The sequence below is a fragment of the Lactuca sativa genome, chromosome 4 (assembly GCF_002870075.4).
Source record: "Lactuca sativa cultivar Salinas chromosome 4, Lsat_Salinas_v11, whole genome shotgun sequence".
Lineage (NCBI taxonomy): Eukaryota > Viridiplantae > Streptophyta > Magnoliopsida > Asterales > Asteraceae > Lactuca > Lactuca sativa.
The window spans coordinates 161,598,166-161,609,749 of NC_056626.2; the positions used below are offsets into that span (position 1 = coordinate 161,598,166).

General features: G+C 33.5%; 1 protein-coding gene and 1 long non-coding RNA gene across 3 annotated transcripts; one reads left to right on the top strand and one right to left on the bottom strand.

Annotated features, from left to right (window-relative positions):
* Nucleotides 1-3,169: 3,169 nt before the first annotated feature.
* On the bottom strand, nt 3,170-4,864 carry LOC111921365 (growth-regulating factor 5). Its single transcript, XM_023916920.2, has 3 exons — nt 4,374-4,864; nt 3,902-4,280; nt 3,170-3,817 (listed from the first exon to the last, which is right to left on the bottom strand). Exons 1-3 carry the CDS (start codon nt 4,546-4,548, stop codon nt 3,421-3,423), a joined length of 951 nt encoding a protein of 316 aa, XP_023772688.1. The 5' UTR covers nt 4,549-4,864; the 3' UTR covers nt 3,170-3,420.
* On the top strand, nt 4,014-9,428 carry LOC122197366 (uncharacterized). Of its 2 annotated transcripts, none has more exons than XR_006190725.2 (2): nt 4,014-4,152; nt 9,097-9,428. It is a non-coding gene; the product is annotated as an uncharacterized LOC122197366 (long non-coding RNA). The 2 variants fall into 2 exon arrangements; XR_006190726.1 differs by having other exon boundaries at nt 4,015-4,152; nt 9,090-9,428.
* The last annotated feature ends 2,156 nt before the right edge of the window (nt 9,429-11,584 follow it).

The window sequence follows — 11,584 nt, forward strand, 5'->3', positions numbered from 1 at the left end:
GGAGGGGGCAAAAATATAATATGTATAAAAATTGGTAAACAGGGGGGGGGCATAGCAAAAATTTTATATTTTTAGGCCTAAAATGTATAAAATGAAACTATAAGGACTATTTATAAACAAAAAACCAGGGAAGGGGGTGGGCACAACCCCCCTTGCCCTTATAAAGCTCCGCCAATGGATGAGCATCTAAACTATGTCAAGAGGCCGGTAGCTATTTTGGAAAGAAAAAGGTCATGCGCCAGAAGAAGATACCTTTGGTAAATGTACAATGGCAGCATTGGAGAGGCTCCGAGTGGACCTGGGAGCCGGAGGCTAAGATGTGGGAGCATTATGTTGAGTTATTTGTTGCCACCGACTTCGAGGACGAAGTCTAGTTTAAGTAGGGGAGAATTGTAACATCCCGATGATAAGGTTCTTCTAATTTTAACCCTATAATTTAATTATGTTGCGTTTTGGTCTATACGTTCAAGAGAGTGTGCAAAAAGAGCCCTAGTGGCATTTTCGTAAATAAGCCTTGGGGGAGTACGTCATGCATATACGTGTATGTCGAGCATACTAGGGCCCGCCCTAGTACGATGGGCACACATGTTGTACGTTGGGCGTACTTTCCAAAAATGGAAACCCTAATTTTTAGGGTTTAGCTTGTATTTAAACCCCATTATAACCTCATTTCCCCCTCACCTCATCAACCAGCTTTCTCTTAGATCGTTCTTGCAGCTGTAATTTGCCTTGTGGAGCCATTTCAAGCTTAAGAGTGTGTTTTTGTGCTTTGAAGAAGAAGGAAAGGAGTAAAGCTCGCCTTGGAGGAGCAAAGCACTTTGGATATAAAATTTGTACCTCATTGGCAACCTTTTTAAGGTATAAAGATTGGAACTTTATCCCTCCATCATATACATCTACAAATAGGTGTTTTAATGATGCTTTTTGGTCCCAAATGTTAGATCTTGAGCGTGGCATGTTCTTGACCCGTTAAGTTACCCTTTCAGACCCTAGGAGGGGTCTTAAGTCATAAAAATGGAGTCCCAATGGTTGGTTTTGTCCCATGCATGTTATGGAGAGTCTTAAGGCATTAAGATGTTGTGTTTTTATAGATTAAGCACTTAGTGAGCATGCAAGGTCATAAAGTTGGAAACATTATGACTCTAATGACATTTTGACCTTGGATCTGCATTGGGACGTGTTAAGACGTTGTATTAAGCACTTAATGGGAAAAAGAAAAGTTTGGGGTTACGCCGAGCGTACCTGGGTTACGCCCAACGTATGCAGTCAACGACCCCAATATGGTCAAATAGAGGAGTACGCCCAACGTACCTCTAGAGTACGCCCCACGTACGCTTGTTGAGTTGACTCGACTGGAATTGCTTCGGTTGCGTTGAATCAATTGATTTATGGTTTTTGAACAGTTTGACTTTGACTTTGACCAAGTTTGACCTTAAGGGTATTTTGGGATTTTGATTGAGATTGGTCATTTGGTTGGAATAGGTGTCGGTTAGAGTTGAGATTCGGAGTCGAGACCTCATCAGCTTTTGTCCAGTTTGTGACGTGAGTTCCCTCATTGTACTTGCGGGTCGAAGGCACCAAGGCCGACCCTTTGGATTTGATATCCTGTTATGTGATAGTATGTTATCGTGCTGTAGTGATCTGTTAGATCGGTATCCTGGTATATAAGATGATGGTATGCTTAGTGATATGTGATCTGTCTGACTGTTTATATGTTTATCTGTTATATGTGCAAATATTTGGTTGGTGGTTAAGGCTTTACTGCTTTGTGCGTAAGCCAACAGGCCGGGGGCATACCAACCGATGGTTGATTAGGCCTGAGGGTATTCCATCCCGAGGATGACAGGACCCGTTGAATATTGGCATTCCAACTCGATGGTTGATTGGGCATGGGGTATCCCAACCCGATGGTTGACTGGACTCATAGTATATTGCATTCCATCCCGATGGTTGATTGAGCCTGGGTATTCCAACCCGATGGTTGATTGGACCCGACATGTTGTTATCGTATATGTTATCTGGTTATGTGTTGGTACTTTGGGGGAACTCACTAAGCGTTGACCTACAATTTTGGATTATGTTTCAGTTACTTCGATGACCGCGGGAATGCGAAAGCGTGACTGTACACATCCTCTTGTTTATGACTTATGATTTTGGGAGACTGATGTTTGAAAATGTTTTGAAAACTATGATTGTAAACAATTTATGAATTCGGGTTGGTTTTGAAAGTTTAAATTTCTTGTGGTTCTATGGATGTTACAAAAACAACAAAAATATATATATATATATATATATATATATATATATATATATATATATATATATATATATATATATATATATATATATATATATTATTTTATTATTGTTATTTTTTTGAAAATGCAACAAATTAAATTAAAAAAACGTCAGCAGGGAGCTAGCAAAGGTACAACAGAGTAGTTATTAACATTGCAATCCCAAACACCATCTAAAATCATGAAATCCACATTGTTAGAGTAAAATTTTCTTCCACTATTTTTTTAATGACAATATAAATTTTATGAAGGAAAAGGGCCAGGGGAAAGCTAAACAATATACAGTACAAAATGAAATTGCAAAGCCGCCAACATAGTTTGTATACCCGAAGGGTAAAAATGTCATAGTTTGTAAACACCAAGATTATTCAAATTTAAAAATAGGTTCAACCGACTACCGTAGCTTCTTACTTTTGCAAAGAGAGGGGAAGAGGACTCGTCGTGTGGACAATGTTAAAACTTAAAACACAATAGTACGCTACATACACCCTTTTGACTAATTCTTACTCAATCTTATTTACAGAAAACAATGTCTTCATTTCACTTAATATTTTATACATTCTTTATTGCTTTTTACACAAACTTATACATGATGAATAGAATGTAGATAAGCATAGACAAATGTTTGTGGGGGATAGGCACAAGGAAGACAGTTGTTTCCCTCTGAGTGATTGTACTTTTAAACTATACACACACCTTTCTGCCAAACACATTTCATAATGAATTCCACTTTGAAAAAACAGAATGAATTGGCATATTCCCCATTGCAAATTCAGAACTCTATATATATATTGATTAAGTCAACTACTAGCTTTGACTATCTGTACTATTGACTTGATTCAACATACAAAAATAATAAAAGTAAAAAGAGATAGTGCAATTGGGTGGTAGTACTATTCAAATTCAGATTCAGATGAAAGTGAAAACTGTGTTTTACAATATCTTGATAATGACAAGTAAAATCCACAAACACTTTTTACCCCCCTTGCCCCAACATCTACCTACCAATACCATTCATTCTTAATCCTTAATTCTTAAACAAACATTCTTACTTACTAATTACTACTACTAATAAGTAATAGAATAATCCCAAATTCATATCATATCTTTTCTCTTTCTTATACTACCAGTAGGATCTGGGTTTGGATTGGAAAAGGTCTTGGGTTGACAATGGCGATTTCTGTGGGTTTATCAAGTTTTGGTGTTGATGATGATGATGGTCAACGTCAACCCAGCTAGGAGTGTCGTTGGGTTTTTGTGGTGCAAAAAAGTGGTGGAATGTTTGTTTATTGGGAATTTCATCGAGTTTTGTGTCGATTTGGATACTGGATTTGGTTTCTTCCGATGATTTTATGAAATCGATGTCTTCCTCTTTGTGTTGTTGCTGATTTTTGAGATTCTGAAAGTTGAAGTGAGAGTAGTTTTGATGATCAGATGAAGAAGGAGCATTAACAGTCATCTTTTGTGAGGTGTATGGATCGTTTTGTGGGAAGAAAACCGATCTCTCATCTTGCAAGTACCTATATTCATTCATCCATTCGATAAAACAAAACCCTAATTCAACTCAAACATCGGAAAAGTTGCAAAAATCGCAGAAAACGAACCTGTAATCGATGAAGTTGGTCTGAATAGGAGACGATCGAGTGTGGAGGGTGGTGTTGTGGTACGTAAGATGATCAGAAGGCGAGATCGATTTCGAGATATTTGTGGTTGTCGTTAATGGCGATGAAGAAACGTTAGCAGTAGTAGACGAAGAAGACGAAGTAGCAGTAGAAGAAGAAGAAGGGAATTCCACAGGCTTTCTTGAACGATTACGACCACGATGCATATGTCGCTCACAGTATTTCGAATCTGGGTACGCTTCCTTCGAACACCTCCATTTTTTTCCATCTGTTCTTCTACATCTTCCTGGTTCCATATCGATTTTCCTTCCCCCAATTTGATACAATTGATTATACTGAAAGTTTCCCTCCCATACTCCAACTACAAACAAAACACAATCAAATCATACAAAAAAAACACTCAAGAATCAAAGAAAAAAAACCTAGGGTTTGAACTTTTAATCAATTTCCTTACATTGATTAGAGGGATTCGTAAAGGAAGAGTTGTATAAGCTTCTTCTGACAGACAAAATGAGATGAGTAGGTACAGGAACACCTGAAACCATGTATTTGTAGATTAAAGCTTGCTGTTCCAGTTCTTCCCATTGTGCTGCTGTGAAAAGATTTAGGTTACTACCACTACTCATCATCTTGTCTCCTTGATTCAAACTCTTGGTTTAATAAACCACCTCTGAGATACTCTGGTGTTGGGAAGATGGGGTTCCTATGTATATAGGGGTAGGGGTACTATACCCCCCACCTCCACCCCCACCCCACCCCACCCCACCCCACCCCTTCTCTCTTCTGCACTCAACTGTGTAAATTTGTTGTGTTCTTGAGGGGTCCCTTCACCTCACACAACACCAGATTTCACTCAGTCATTGTTTGCTACCTATGTATCTCTGCCACCTTTACGGAAATTCATATTACATAATACACATGTACACCAAGATTTAAATGCATGTCATACACTGAGTGACTGACTGTTTTTTTTAATTATATTTTTATAAAATATCTGTATGTTATAAAATGTTAAAAGTATACATATATAATAATGTGGAAGAATGGAGATAGTTGTGTTGAAAGACTGAAACATATCACATGCAAAGAAAGAAAGATTGAAAAAGTTTTGAGAAATGATATGACATGAAGCATCATTTTGATGTTTTTATTGTACAACAAAATGTCTATTTTCTTTTTAATGTTTTTATATTTTTTTGTGAAGATGGTGGAGTTTATGAATGGAATTTGGCAGTTTGTTTGAGATTTAATATACTGACGAGTCCTTAAAAGCTATAGGACCTGCAAATTTGACTGGCAAAGATACCCCTTAGGTCAAATCAATTTAAATTATTGGGCAGTGTCAGATCACAACACCATAAAGAGAAACAGAGGACACCATCAACCCTAACTCTTTTATTTTCTCAACTTATTATTGAAACTATATGACTCGTGGATTTATTAATTGAGTGGTTTTTAATGCATTCATAAAGTAAAAGTTGGTCTATAACTAGAGGATTATGATGTCTAGAAGTTGAAATGGTTAGAGATGTCAATTCTCGATAGGGACACATAAATAAACATGTTCGGATTGATTTTAAATGGGTTTGGGTTCTTTTCTATATAACCGGTATAGAAAAACGGGTCGTGTTTCGGTTGGTGGGCAGGTTTGTAGGTGGACATGTCAATTCGTTAGCTATATTAGGTTAAAAAGAATATTTGTTTTTTGAATATGTGATGGCACCCTTATGCCCCAAGCAATGAAAATCATTGATAAGAAGCGATGCCCTATACTCTCGGCCTCTTTTATGACAACCTACAACTCCACCTTCTCGATATAGCATGATTTCATCCTTGGCTCTTCCATTCGTTTGCTTCGAAAATACACTTATTTGGTTCTACCAACATTTGCAAGGTATTCTCCTTTTGCTTATTGCTGATTTGTTTCTTGCAATCGGCCCTACTGTTGGAAAACGGATATTTATACGATATCAATGTTAACCTTATTTTCCAATCGACACTTGATGAGTTGACCGTTGGAACCTCAAAACTATAGATGGCTATCTACAATCTTAATTTCTTTCACTTTCTTACAATAGGTCCTAATAAACTATGTCGTTTTTCTTAAATTTTTAGTTACTTTTAATTTCGTTCGGTTGATCCGAATAAAATATAGTACATACCACAATGTCAGAATTACTTTTAGTTGGTCCTAATAAAACATGTTATTTATTTTTGTAGTTGAGTTATGTAAGATACTCACACCAAACATATGGACATTCATGATGAAATTGATGATTTAATCGAAGAAACTACACTAGAAAATGAATCAAATGGTTTTGAAAGTAATGCTACAAAGAAAAGGAAAGGAAACAAACTTTTGGTTTTTGGAAGAGTTTTCTTAAGCTCCCACGAAAAAACAATTAAGTCCATATACTATGAGTGCATAAAATATGGTTCAAAATATTTAGTGATAATGAATCTCGTAGATACGACTATACATCATAGGCTTAACTACAAAAGAATTGCCTCGTATCTTAACAGTCCTCCCGTCAAGATAGTTTAATAACTTAACAGTATGGCCGCCTTGCGCCCATGCTACCAAGCAACCACGCCAGCACATCGTCTCGGCCACCAGCTATGTGTGGTTACATCTATATAGTCAAGGTCATATGGCGACAAACAATACTGACGTACAATAGAAGGAATGCTCATGTTACTACCAATATTTACTCTAAGCCAATCACAACACAAACAAAAGAAAAAGAATTTGATCCACCATTCAATGTCGCCCTCTTGCAGTAGGGGTCATATCATTGTCCCCTAAAAGAGGAACCTCCACAAGCCTTACTATAAAAGGCGAACCACTCATCGGGAAGAGATGTTAGTCTCCTTACATACATATACTTTTTACACTCATTCTCATAAGAGAACTAAATTGACTGTCATAGTGTTCTCTCTAGACCTCCTTCGAGAGCACGACTGACAACTTTCTTTTCATTTCTGATTGTGATAAAGATCTCACATTAGAAGAGGGAATCAATCCAAAAGATGATATCTCATCACATAGCATCTAAAAAATATTTAAAAAAAACATGTATTATAATATCAACCAAAGATATCAGTCAATTTATGATTTCTTTTAGTAAGGTTGTTATGGATGTAAGAAATCCAGAGTTTAATCAAGAAAAATTCAGGTGATTGTTGATTCATGTTATAGTTAGACATAAATTGTCATTCTCTTTTGTCGAATATGAAGTAATTAGAAATATTTAACATAGTTGGAACCAAATGTCAATCATATTACAAGAACACAACAAAGTTTGATACTACGAAGTTATATGAAGATCAATGTAACAGACTTCATGATGACCTGCTTAACTTTTGATGTTTGGACCTTAACTATTACATATGGTTATTTGAGTTTGACTGCCCATTAGGTTGATGGAAATTAGATATTGCAAAAGAGATATCTAAACTTTTACCAAATGACTCATCTAATTACCAGTGTTGCTTTCACCGAAAAGACTAGTGGTTTAATAAAAAAAATGTTAGAAATGAAGAAATTGTTTTTTATTACTTTAGATAATGCTTCCTCCAATGATGTTTGTGTCAAGTTGCTTAAGAATCAAATTTTATTGATTAATTTGTTGGTATATAATGGTAAACTATTATGTATTAGTTGTTTTGATCATCTTCTTAATCTAATAGTTCAAGGTGGGTTGAAACAACTCGATGTTGTTGTGGAAAAAAGGAAAAACAAATTAGATAATGTGTGAAATATGTTAAGGGGTCATCTATTGGATCTATATTCTCAAGAATCATTATTGAATGGTATTGCTAATAACATACGATCCTACAGGGTCACACCTTTTATCAAGTTCGTACATTTTATATACTTATTCTTAATATGATTATTAATAAATAATTAACTCTTGTATTTAATTAGGGAATACTTATTGTTTTTGTGAAAATAATATTTAAAGAGAGCTTAACTATTTATTATAACATATGGTATGATTTAATAAGTCATGAACAAAGTTTTGGACACTTTAGCTAACCTTAGATTTGTTAGTTATTTACCATTTGTTACCTTTATGTAACTAAAGTAACTAAGTCATAATTTTGTATTCTTGGACACTCCATTGCCGAATTTTATAAGGTTGAAGAGAGGTTGCTTGTCAACCTTCTTCTTATGCTCCTGATGCTCCTAAAGACTACCATTACTTTATATTATTATAATTTAAAGTCTTATCTTGCATGGGAGTATATAAGAAAGTGCATGGAACTTGTTTTTGGCTATTTTATACTCTCTTCTTCCCCCCTTCTCCAAACTGTAACCATCATCTCTCCTCCTCTTCTTCTAGTCTTTTGAAGTAATGTGAAGATTTGATGCTTAGAAGTGCTTATTTGAGTTAAGCACTTAAAGCCTTAAGAAGTACATCATACAAGATGTGAACTAGCATTCCAAGTACCTTAATCTTGATGGTGGATATTTGTAGAGAATATCATCCTCTTTGATCTTTCCATCTTCATCAACACCCCAAAACCAAATGGGTTCAAAGGCTTCAAAGGTTGTCATTCTAAAACACTATCATTCTAACCTCTATAAAAGGATCCTTGGTGGTTTTGTTTTGAAATAATCTCGAAAATAATGTTGTTATTTTTAAAGCTTCTGTTGCGGTTTTTATAAAAAAACTCTCTTATATATTGTATCAAAACTGTGGTATCAGAACCATCTTTTATATGTTAGAATGATTTTTTTTATGTTTGATAACCTTTGGTTTTGAAAAATATGCTTGGTATTTCTTTTGGCAATGAAATCACCAAATATATTTTCTATGGCAATTTGTTATTTTTATAATTGTTATTTTTATGCAACCAAGTTTTTTCATGCATTTTGGTTATATAAAGTTGCCTTAAAAAAACAAAGTGTTTGTTGGTGTATTGTGTGTGTTGTATAAACTAGCCATGGTCTATTTGGTTTGTTGTATGTTTTGTCTTGTTAAAAATGATTGTAATATTTATTTATTCATATGGTATGTAATAATTAAATATATTAGTTTTCTACATTTATTTTTGTAAGTAATAGATTAGTTTTTAAAAATAATTTATTTGTATAAAAATGTAATAAGAAATGAAGATTGAACCATTTTTTGAAGACCAAAAGATAATTTTCGCAATTTTGAAGTATGTAGGGGAATTTGCGACACTTTCTACAAACTCTTGCTAAAGGCGTCGCTATTGACGGTTTCCACAAGAGCTGCTAGTCCTGATGCAACAATTTCTGCAACCTCTTCTGAAAAATGTTACATGTTGAATTATTTATCTTTTAGGAAGTTTTTCAACTTTTGCAAGCAATGGATGTTTTTCTCAAGTGAAAGCTTCAACAACAACATTACTAGAAGAGGTTTGGTCCCTTTAAATGTCCCTTTAGGAACGGACCTGACATTTTATATTGGCGTACAAAATGTCACTAGACTTGGTTGATTTATACACATATAATTTTAATGCATGACTGTGATGCTCATTTTATGTTGTTGTATGTTATGTTTGATGTATGAAAATGGTTTTTACATGTTAAATAACGTTTTTATCATAAAATAATATCACTAGGAGTTTGAGAAATAAACATTTAAAAGGTAACATAAGATGTTTATAAATGACTATTTACTAAAAACAGTTTAACAGGTTAAGTTTTATTAAAAATAATTTTATAGTAAAACTTGTAAATACCCAACTTTAAAATATTTTAAATGGTTTAACAAGTGTTTAAACATTATCTAAACTTCATGTATTTATAATAAATAAGAGTTTTTATTAAAAAGACTAAAAAATTGGTTTATAGTTTTATAACGACAAATAATAATACTAGTGATAATTTTTTATGTCGAAACTTAATATATGGTATTAGTTTTTTAAACTTAATGCAACTTGTTGATATTATGTTTTATGCATGCCAAATGAGATTTAAAACATAATTATCATTACCCAAGTTTTGATTTATCAAAATATGACTTTCAATCATAAGATGTATAAAATTGAGTTTATTAAATAAAATGAATTTTGTTCTACAAATTCATAAAGTTATAAGATTTGGATTATTAAAGAGAGATTTAAAATTATGATATTAGAACACATCCAAAATTCCAAGTCTTAAGTATAAAATGAAATTTTATTAAAAGACTATAACCAGTTCTTAAGCGTTTTATGACTAAACTTTAAATATGAGATTTTAGTTTATAATTGAGCGCGTCTAATGGTAAATAAAATAAAGTTTTATTTGGAACCTAAAGAACTTTATAATAACTGATATGATTTTTACAAAAGTGTACATGAATTGTTGGATGAATGCAGTATTCATGAGACCATGTTTTTTTTTAACTATATTTGTAAAACATATAGATAAAGCATTTTCTTAAAAATGCAAGTCATTGTCGTCGTTTTTAATAACACTCGGGCATCCTTTGTATGGTCTTAATGGGCGATGGGTTACCTAACCCCTAGGACTATCTTATGATCTTCAAGGTTGTTTTGTATTTTCTAGTGATATAAGGGTCACCTAGTCACTAGTTAGTTGCAATGCTACAAGCTGTTTCAAGTAGGAAGACTTGATCGGAATCTTATGTGATAAAGGTCACCTAAGCATGAGATATCCGAGGCATAGATGAGATCTAACATGCTAAGATAAGCAATAGTTGTTTGGGATCCAATTATCTTGGAATTACATATTTTATGCAATTGGTAATTGCTAGATACTGAGTTTGATTAAGTGGATGGGATAAAGGTCACCTAACCATTTGCTTGTTTTGTTACTTGGATCCTAGATTTTAATAAGTTAATGTTTTAGAAACAATAAAATGTATTAATTTTAAAATACTTAATATTGAAAATACTAAATGAAATTTTGTTTAATTCTGTAAATAACTATTAGTACTTTTACACCCATGTAAAACCTTTTCTCTTGTTGGGTTTCAAGAGATAATAACATTTGATAGTTATAATTTCTTTAACTTGTATAATACCTTGAGGTTCTTCCTTAAGGATTAGTAAAAATTATATATACTAAAAGATCTCATACCTGAACATCCTCTACAAACCAGTCAATCTGATCATGATGCTTTAATGGAAGCATTATTGTGATGATGATGTGTCTCACATCATGCTGAAATAATTTCCTTTGACTTACGAAAAGTCTTGTTTAAGTATGAAGCATATCAGATGTCTCATCAAGTAAAGTAAATATTCAATCAAAACAATAGAACGTGCTTCAAACTTGTTTAACCGTTGAATAATAGGAGACTAAGAGATTGTGTACTATAATAGACCTGTAGTTCAGTTATGGGAAATAAAACATAAACCCATAAATCAAGAAAGGACCATAGCGATTAGTTTTGTTTTTATCGTGGAAGAAACTGGACACTAAAAGAGGAATTGCTCCTCTAATCTCATCGAGCTGAGGAAGTCTGATTTGACCAAGATTTCAAATATCTATATGATAGAACTATTTATTTTTCCATCATTCAGTTGAGTATGTCATACTTCAGGTGACACTAATAATTGATATTATGTGCTGATGATATAACAAGTGTTATAGTATTTTAACAATAGATGTTTTTTACTTATTTTATAGGAACATGTAACAATTGTATTTTATGAATAAATCTAGATTTACTTATCGTTTAA

Excerpts from the sequence above, each read along its gene's own strand:
- LOC111921365 (XM_023916920.2), bottom strand. The coding sequence starts at position 4,548 with ATGATGAGTAGTGGTAGTAACCTAAATCTTTTCACAGCAGCACAATGG. Across the intron at positions 4,281-4,373 it reads TACGAATCCCTCTAATCAAT|TTGGAGTATGGGAGGGAAAC; the intron begins GTAAGGAAATTG and ends TTTTGTTTGTAG. Across the intron at positions 3,818-3,901 it reads ACCAACTTCATCGATTACAG|GTACTTGCAAGATGAGAGAT; the intron begins GTTCGTTTTCTG and ends GAATGAATATAG.